General features: G+C 58.0%; 1 protein-coding gene across 1 annotated transcript in view; it reads right to left on the reverse strand.

Annotated features, from left to right (window-relative positions):
* Positions 1–9,082, reverse strand: part of DYSF (dysferlin) — a 109,167-nt gene that overhangs the window by 80,133 nt on the left and 19,952 nt on the right. Inside the window, exons 11-17 of the mRNA XM_009320898.1 lie at positions 8,406–8,447; positions 7,579–7,694; positions 7,159–7,272; positions 6,435–6,612; positions 5,648–5,772; positions 5,017–5,123; positions 61–253 (exon numbers count right to left, since the gene is read on the reverse strand). Of these exons, the coding sequence (XP_009319173.1) occupies positions 61–253; positions 5,017–5,123; positions 5,648–5,772; positions 6,435–6,612; positions 7,159–7,272; positions 7,579–7,694; positions 8,406–8,447 (875 nt within the window). The remainder of the gene's footprint in view (positions 1–60; positions 254–5,016; positions 5,124–5,647; positions 5,773–6,434; positions 6,613–7,158; positions 7,273–7,578; positions 7,695–8,405; positions 8,448–9,082) is intronic.

The raw sequence follows: 9,082 nt of genomic DNA on the forward strand, positions 1-9,082 counted from the left end.
CGAGACACACCCCCCCCAAAAGGTGAAAACCAGCTTCTGCCACCATCGCAGCAGCGTTACCTCCTCTGCCATGGCCTTCAGCCTGGAGAGCCAGTCCTCTGCCTGCTCCAGGGCCACCAACAGGCTCGAGTCGTCGTGCTTGAGCTTCAGGGCTGCCTTCACTATCTGCTCCAGGTTGGTGCTGCGAAAGCGGTACATGTTCTGGTCCAGGTGGGTGCTGGCCGGCTTCCCCAGGACGTCGGGCAGGGTCAGGCTGGGGGGATAGGCAGAGAAGTGGCGTTAGCAGCTCGTCCACCCTCTCGTGGAGTTTTGCTGTCTTTTTTTGTTATTTTTTTTCCTCCTTTTCAGCAAGTTTCCAAAGAATTAACAAGCCGCCGAAGATACATTTGGGGAACACGGCAATGCCAAGAGCAAAGGAGCTTCAAACCGCACTTGCAGCTCCCCACGCATCACCCACAGCAGCCTGGATGGAGCCCTGGCTGATCCGTGCACACCACGTGCGCGCGCGCACACACACAGACATTTTAATATAAACTGATTCCAGATGCTGGAGAAACGTTTCAGGAGTCCGGGAGGATCTTCGCTGTGCTGAGCCATTTAGAGGATTTCCTGTAAAATGCAGTGATTTACGGTGCTGCCCTTATTAACGCTCTTCTTGCGCCCAGCTCCCGCCCCGCAGCCCCCCCGCCAGCCGCAGCGTTCCCCCCTCGGGCTGGGATGGGGCTCCGTAAGCCCTGGTTTAATTGCATGGTAAGTAAGAAGGACAACATCTCTTGCCCAGCTATGCTCATCGAGATGTGCCACGGGCAGATGCACGCGGTGGTACCTGCCCGAGACGGTGTCGTCGCCGGTTGTCTCAGGTTAATAACGTGGATTCCTTTAACAAGAGGCTTAGGGAGAAATTTAGGGGGGAAATTTAGTTCTTTCATTTCTCTTAAAGAGAATTGGGTTTGCTGCTTTTTCCAAAGGGAGACGAAGCGTTGCGGGTGCTGCTAATTAGCCCGATCATTCAGCAGCATCCTGCGCGAGGAGCTAAATTAAAAGACCGCGTTGGGGTTGCAGCCCCAAGCCCTCCATGGTTAGACCGATGGCGCTCCGTGAACCCAGTTTTGCGTGTCCACACTTTGTCTGTGTATTTATTATGAGGGAGCTGCTGATGAGCTGACCTCCCACTCGTTCTCCGTGGCTTGCTTTGTCGCTGGTGCACGGGAAGGACACCGCTCACCTACCAAGCAACCACCACTTCCTGGCAGAAACTAGGATGTACTTCAATATCCTTGCAGGAACAGGGGAAAAAAAAAAGGAAGGGAAAAAATATATGTATACACACTGCAGTTGAATTTAATTTCAGAAAGATAAACCATAAAACTACACAAAAAGGAGGAAATGTGTTAAAGAGCTGTGAAAAGGAGCAGCAGAAAGGGTTAAATCCTATAGGCAGCATGGAAATGGTTTGAAGACACCTTGTTCCTGGAGATACGTGCTGCATGTCAGAGGCCTGTAACAGCCACGACGGTTAAAAGAAGTTAAATTGCGCTCAAATGGGGCAATGGAAAAGACCACAGACTCAACCAACTGAAATGTAAAAATACCATGAAATAGTTAAGGAAAAAAAAAAGCAAAAAGACGGAGGCGCCCACATTAAAAGCCTAAAACCTAAAGGCCTATCCCTGTTCAGGTGGATAACCAACACGAGGAACGTGTGCTGGTGAGCCAGAGCTGGAAGCAGCATTTTTCATAGCAAAAAAAGCTGGGAGCCGGGAGGACGTCAGGGCAGAGCCCCTCGTCGGGGTCCGTCCTGCCTTGGCGGCCGGGAGGAGAGGACCGGGAGGAAATCAGTCGAGCAGAAAATCATTTGCAATTCAGGCAGGAAAGGACTGGACGGTTGGGTGGGATCTGTAGCTTTGTGCTTAATATTAATATGATTAGAGGACTGGAAGGAGCAACGCGATGGCAACCTCAGCGAGACCTGGGAGGATCTGGGGGAACCCGAGATCAGCAAGTCTGACTCTTGCATCCGACAAACTAGCAGAAACCACAACTAAGAAGAGAAGAGCAGGGAGGTGGACAACCTGGACCCGAGAGGTCCCCTGCGGAGGGATGCTGGGGTACTGGTACGGCCCGCCTGGGCTCCCCGGCAGCCTGCAGCACCGTCCTTCCCCACGGGCTCTGCCACCCTGGACCAAGAGGATGGTCATCTCCTGGCCAAAGAGCTGGTTACACGGCAGGTGGCAAAAGATGGGAGCGTTGAGTTCCTCCGCAGTGATGGGTCCTGCGCTGGCCGTTCCCACTCCAGGCACGAATTACGAGGAAAGAGCAAAAGGGCTGAACTGAGAACATCACTGTGCCAGCACATAAACGCGTGGTGCATCCTCGTGTGAACGTTGTGCTTCCGGCTGGGGAAAGATGCGACAGAATTGGGCAAAGTACGAGGAAGACCAAAAGGACTATCAAAAACATGGACCCTCTTCTGCAGCAGGTGCTCTCCGGCCACCCCCTGCATACTTCGCCCTGCTCCCAGCTCTGGCAGGGAACGGCAGAGGGGTCAGTTCACAGGCAGCTCTCTTCCGAGCTCCAGCATGGAGCAATCCTCGCGCCGCAGGAGGCACGGCCAGGAGCAGAGGGACAAAAACCACCCTTCAGGTCAGCGCTGCTGCCCACCAGCACGAAGGAGCTGCAGGAGCTGCCTGAATCCGGCTGCAATTCAACGTTTTCGGTACTTGGTTTTGCCACGACTCATCTTTCCCTGACTTTGTCCATCTGTATGCTACTTCCAATTCTTTTCCAGAGAGCAGCCGACTTCCATCTCTTCACGCAAAGGTCTGGAAAACAGACGTGGACAAGGCGATGCTGGCAGCACGTCGCTGTTTTCCTACTGGAAACAGGAGGTGGGGAGACCCCCTCCCGCTGGAACCCTTTCACCGGAGAGGTCCAGACCCAGAGGAGGATGGGGAAGCACTGGAGAGCGGCGGGGTGTTGTCCCATCCCTCCGAAATCCCGATGGAAAGGAGCTCTGTCCTGGCTGAGTCCAGAGACCAGGCTTTGACAGCATCACGGGGGGAGCTGCGGACAGGTCCAGCCGCAGGGCTCAGCTCGTCCCCCCCAGGGCACAGTGCGTGGAGGGGTGCAAAACCCCCCCAAAAAGCCATTCGGGCTGTTCCAGCTGCCCCCACCGTGGGCACCACCCTCGCGAGCCAGCCCTGGTCCCCACGCCAAACCCTCGCAGAGACGGAGGAGCCGCATCCCGCAGGAGCCGAGCACAGAGCGGGGCCAGGAGCCAGCGGGAACCACGGGCTTGGCACATCCCGCACATTTCCCCTCCCCCCCAGTTAATTGAATTTGTTTTGGAGGGCACAGCATCTCTGGAAAACCCAAAGCCGTGGCCCATCCCTCAGGTCCCGTCCTGTGTGCCCAGGAGCCGGGGGCGGGGGGGGCGGGTATCGACAGCGTCGGATGGCTCTGACCTTTCCAGCGGAGCCAGCGTGCATGGCGGACGAAACACATCTCCTTTTTGAGGCTCAAAAGCAAATAAACAGGGAGGTTGTAAGAACCTCCAGGAGGTCTGCGGAGCAGGGTCAGCTCGTTCAAGGTCTCCTTGACCGAAGGAAGGAGGTGTCTGGTCCCACACGGGTGTCACAGGAGGGTCCAGAGAGGCCGCACCCCCATGCCCACTGCACCCCAGCACCTCCATGACCTCTCCTTGGGCCTTTCAAAGAGCAGGGGGGGACAGAAAGGGGGACCTAGGGCTTGGCAGAAAGCTCAGCACCATCTCCCCAGCCTTAGGTGACTGGCAAAAGCCCAGGTGGACAGCGCGCATGGTCCTGCAGGCTGGTGGCTACTGCGGAAGGGGTGGGGGACAACTGGTCCCAGCAGGTTTGGTGGCCTCAGGGAGAGGCAAGAAGGCCAAATTCTCCCTCTCTGCTGAGATAAAGCACCAAGAGCCACCACACGAGCTCAGTGACCACAGAGGTCCACCCGTCACAGCCCCCGGTTGCCACCAATGGGGTGTCCCAGCCCAGTGCAGGGCTGTCTCCACAGCTTGGCTGCTCTCCACCTACCTCCCAAGGCAAGAAAGCTCCAAGAGGCACGTCAGCTCCCTCAATTCCCCTTGGCAAGGGCTTGCCAGGGCTAAAAACGCATCAACCATCCTACTATTGCCCTTCCCCAAATTGATGGCATGGAGCTGCTGCAGGAAAGTTGTGTGGCCAGGCATGGGCATGGGACGGGACGTAGAGATCATCTTCATGGGCATGCCTGAAGGGGAACCATGGTCCAAAGACCCTGGTGAGGTCGGTCCCTGAAATACCTTCCTGAGGGCTGAGCTGTCCTTGGGATAAAAGGCCACGGTCATACCGCAGTGATGCTCCCTGGAGCGGCTCCTCGTCCCCACAAAGCGCAATCCGGGCCAAAAAAACAGGCTACATGGAGGGAAAGCCCGTGGCACCCTGCCAGCCTCCCTTGAACGACTGTTCAAGCGCTTAGAAAGGCAAAGCAGCAGCAGATACTGGTGGTGCTGCCCACGGGGACGGTGGGATGGCTGCACCATCCAGCCCTGCAACATCCCCGTCCCCGTCCCCCGGGCCAGCCGTCGGACACACAACACCCATGCCCAGCCGAACGCCCCCTCCGGGTGCTCTGCACGGGTGCCTCCTACGCGGCGCAGACGAGACTCAACCGGGAAGCCACACCGGTGGCTCCTCACTCCACGAGCCCCACTGTCCCTCTGGCTGGGCTGGCCTGGCTCTGGCTCCTGCCCCGACACAATGCCACTCATTCAGGTGAGCCACGCTGCAGCCCTTGCGTGAAGGCTGGAAATTTATGACTTGCCTTAAATGTCACCTTTTCAACTCCGTGCCTTGGCTCAGCAACCTTTGAAGCAAACATTAGCAAACGACCGGCGTTTTTCAGAGGGGAAAAAAAAAAAAAAAAAAAAAGAAGTTGTCCCTTCCAAGATAAATAAGTGCTCTCGCAATAAACGGCATGAAAAGGCTCGCATTCAAAACTGGCAGAAAATACCTGCAGTCAGCGATGACGTCATCCACCAGCTGGGCACCCAGGGCGTCCAGCTCACTCGGCGAGCGGTTGGCCTTGAGAGCCAGCTGGACCTTCTCCAGGTTTGCTTCCTGCACGATAGGTGGGGAAGAGGAGCTGCACAGCGGGGAACCCCCCCCAGCGCCCTGCTCCACCCCACGTCCAGGACCCTCCCAATGAGTGCCTGGGGCTGCTCCCCGTGATCAGAAACTCCAGCCTGGGTCCCACCGGGGCTCTGCACCTCCAGTTTTGCTCCTGTTGGAGCTCCAGGGGAAACAACAGTGAAATACGGCAAGAAATCCCATAAATAGCTCAGGAGCTGAAGAAAGGTCCTTGCCTCCTACGCCTGCATCAGTAGGCAGGCGGGTGGCACGGCAAAGCACTGCGTTCACACCCCACTGTCACCCCTGTGGGGATGAGGGTGGTCCCTTTCCCTCCATCACTCCACGGGCTGAGCAGGGCACCCGGGACGCCGACAGATTTCCCCTCCACAGCACAAGAGTCATCAAACCCCAAACCCGACCCGGCCTGGAGGTGGCCTCTGTCCCCTCCCTGTCCCCCCGGGGCAGGATGCAGAAAGGAGGTGGACAACGCTCCTCGCCACCGCGGCACTCACCAGCCTGTCTGCTGCGTGGTGGAGAAGGTTTTGGGCATCTGTGCGATAGCTGATGTCTTCCCAGTAGGATGACAACACCACCACGGGCTTCACGTTGCCCCAGGGCAGGTAGTAATATTGACAACCTGGAGCACACAGCACACTGGTGAGCTCATGATATTGGGGTGACAGGGGACCCCACTCCTCAGGACTGGAGCAGAGATGAAGGGGGGCAGTGCAGCATTTGGCCTTGGGCAGAAGCCCATCTCTGGGGCTCTTTTGGAGCAAGAGGATGGGAATTACGTTCCCCAAACCCACATGCAACAGAGCAATGCACACCAAGGTCCAAAGGGATGTGCGTCAACCTCCACAGCTGCAGCAGCTCCTGCAGTGAGGCCAGAAACCAGCAGAACAAACCCAGTGGGGTGAGGACATCTCACACCAGAATGAGAGCCCCACAGGAGCCAGGGAAAGGCCACCCTGAAGCACTGGCTCTTCCTTGAAGAGAAATGGGCACTGTTCGTGCTGAGGTGCTGCCCAAAAACCACTTCAAGCCAGCACAGAGCTGAGAGAAGTAGTCCTGGCTTCTCCACTCCTCCCCAGTCACATATTCCCCCTTCACAGCATGGTTGAGGTGGGCAAGGGGACCTCTGGAGGTCATCTGGTCCAACCCCTGCTCGAGCAGGGTCACTTTGAGCAGGTTGTCCAGGACTACGTCCAGTTGGGTTTTGAATATCTCCAAGGATGGAGACTCCACACCCTCCCCGGGCAGCCCATCCCAGTGCTCGGTCACCCCGGTGTTGCTCACCATCAAAGACAGCCCGGCTGTACTGCGTGGTGGAGGCCAAGGGCAGGCAGGTGTTGTCAAATTTGTTGCCGTAGTTGCCAATGCTGACCTCAAACTGGATGGCGTCGTCCACGTCTTGGAGCATGGTGGCCGAGTAGAAGGCAGCGAAGAGGGAGTACTTCCGACGGCGCAGGTACTTCTGCAACAGGCACAGGACCGTGTCCACAGAGAAGACACCACCACCGCTCCCCGCCACACAGACCCTCTACTACCCCGGCACACACCAGCTGAGTGAGGCCTCCGAGATGGAAAAGTTTCTTGCGGGGAAGAAAAGCATATGTTGCAGCAGGGGAATTTTGGGCGAGATATTTAGGAAAAACCTGACAAAGGAGAAGGCTGGAACCTTCCATAAAAAATGCAGCTTAAGCCTGAAGAAACGAGCAAAAGGAGCACATCTGCGGTAGCACTCGAGCTGGGACTGGGGTCCTGTTGAAGCAAATCTCCCACCCCTCCATGTTCACCATGGTCTGCTCTCTACCATGCAGCAGCTCAGATGGAGCAAGCTGGACACCCTGGGATGGAAACACAGCAGGAGACACCCTCCAGGAGCTCACCGACCACTCCACCGCTCACGGGACATCACCCACCCAGGACCAACACCCACGCCCCTTCCCTAGTGCCCCACATGCCGTGCCGCCGGAGGGACGACCCCGGGGTCCACGGGACCCCGCAGAGACCCCGTTACCTCCAGCCGCAGGATGTCATCCGCAGAAATGTCCTCCACCTTCTGCTCCACGTGCTCCACCAGTTTGGTCTCCAGCTCCACCAGCATCCTGCCACGATACGCGACTCCCTCGCCCTTGGGGTAGACCAGGGACAGGCGTCAGGACCCCGGTGATCCCTCCCCGCAGCTCTGCCTTTGCTTTCAGCGGGCTTCATTGCAGAGGAGCAAGATCAGGCAAAGTATTTCTGCAAGCGCTTCAAAGGTAGAGTGTTTGGGCAGCAGAGCAATATCAGGAGGTGTTTAGCCAGCGGGAATAGCCAGGGACAGAAAACGCAGTGCAGGCTCCTAATAACAAAGCCAGTTTGGGTTAATAGCAGCTTTCTTTTGGCAAGGAGGGGTGGTAGTTTAGTTTTGGTTGTGCTGGAAAGAAGCCGACGTCACCTTTCCTAAATTGAGCGTCTCGTAAGGGTCGGGGAAGCCGGTGAACTCCCGGGGGCTGCCGTAGAGGTTGATATAGCAGGGACCGAAGGTCGGCAGGAACCCGAGCCCATCGTCAGCTGGGGACCACGAGGGAAAAGAGCCGTTAAGAGAGTCCCGAAGGCACCTCGGGGACGTGTCCCACGGGGCTTCGCTGCAGGACCATGGGGACCGCACGCATGCGGCTGGAGGCCACCAAAATGCTGCAGTTTTTCACCCCCTTTGAGTCCTACGACAGCTTACCTTTTGGCAGGAGAAAGACAAGGTGGTTGTGGGGCTGTGCCGGGGGGCACAGAGCTTCCTGGTCCCAGAGAGCATCGCTTTGCTGGTGTGAGCCAGCGTGGGGGATTTACACCAGCCGAGGAGCTGGCCCCCTGCTCCCCTTAAGGCAGTAAGAGAGTGCTCGGAAGAGAATGGCTCGTTTTTAGGAAACCTCGAGCAGAAGGAAGAGCCAAGGGGCAGAAATCGTTTGCAGGGTCCTGCTCTGAGCTCCTGAGCTGCTCCTGTGCACAGCTGGCTCAGCACGCAACACACGCTTAGACCGCAAAGGCATCGCTGCCCAGCATGGGCACCCCAAACCCGCTGTGGGGAAGGGCGGTGGAGCCCTTTCGCCGCTCCCGCAGGGCAGGGGGAGGCCGTGCTGGCGCCGTCCCCGCTTCCCACCACGGTGCCCAGGCACGGCGCAGCCGACGCTCCCCCAACCGCAGCCAGCGCTCCAGCCCTGACGGCAGCTGACCCAGCAAAACAATTACCAAGCGGTGATTGCAAACCGAGAGGCTAAGGGGACGTACGGTCTGCGGCTTTCAGAGGCTTCGCGAGAGCAGGAAACTCATCTGAGGCACAAAGAAATGGAGAGAGGTTAGGAAAGGCTGGCAGAAGGGCGCAAGGGGAGGATGGAGGGTTATGAAAACGAGGGTGGGTGTTCTCATGGGCTTTTGGTGTCAACAGGCACTGGAGAGACAGAGAGAGAAAGGGGGAGGTTGTTGAATAGCCCTATCGTCCTTCCCGGAGGCTGTGGGATTGGTGTGAAACAGGAGGATTTGAGAATCCCTGAAGGATGCTCTGCGTGTTGCAAAAGTTGGACGGGCCCATGGGGTGGGTGGGAGCCGCGGTTCCCCGGTGCCTCCTTGGCAGCCAGCAGGTCTCAGTGGTGGGGTGGGCTGTGCCGGTCCCGGGCAGACCCCTCGCAGCCTCCTCCTCCCTCCCCGGCCTCTCTCCCTCTCTCTCCAGACCAGCCCAGGAGCTGCACTTTAACTGGGAAAGATGGGGGCTGGACAGACAAGCACCCCGGTGGAGAACAGTGCTGCACCCCAACTCCGCACCCTGCACGCACGGCCGGGCAGCGCTGGGGGGGGGTCCGCAGGCTGCGGGACATGCGGCTGCAGCTTTGCACCAGGCTCGAGCCCCGGCAGCTGCTGCCCGCCCTGTCCCGCGCCCCTGCGGCGGGGGGATGCTCGTGATGAGGGTT

This window comes from Pygoscelis adeliae, unplaced genomic scaffold (assembly GCF_000699105.1).
Source record: "Pygoscelis adeliae isolate BGI_AS28 unplaced genomic scaffold, ASM69910v1 Scaffold273, whole genome shotgun sequence".
In the NCBI taxonomy this organism is placed as follows: Eukaryota; Metazoa; Chordata; class Aves; order Sphenisciformes; family Spheniscidae; genus Pygoscelis; species Pygoscelis adeliae.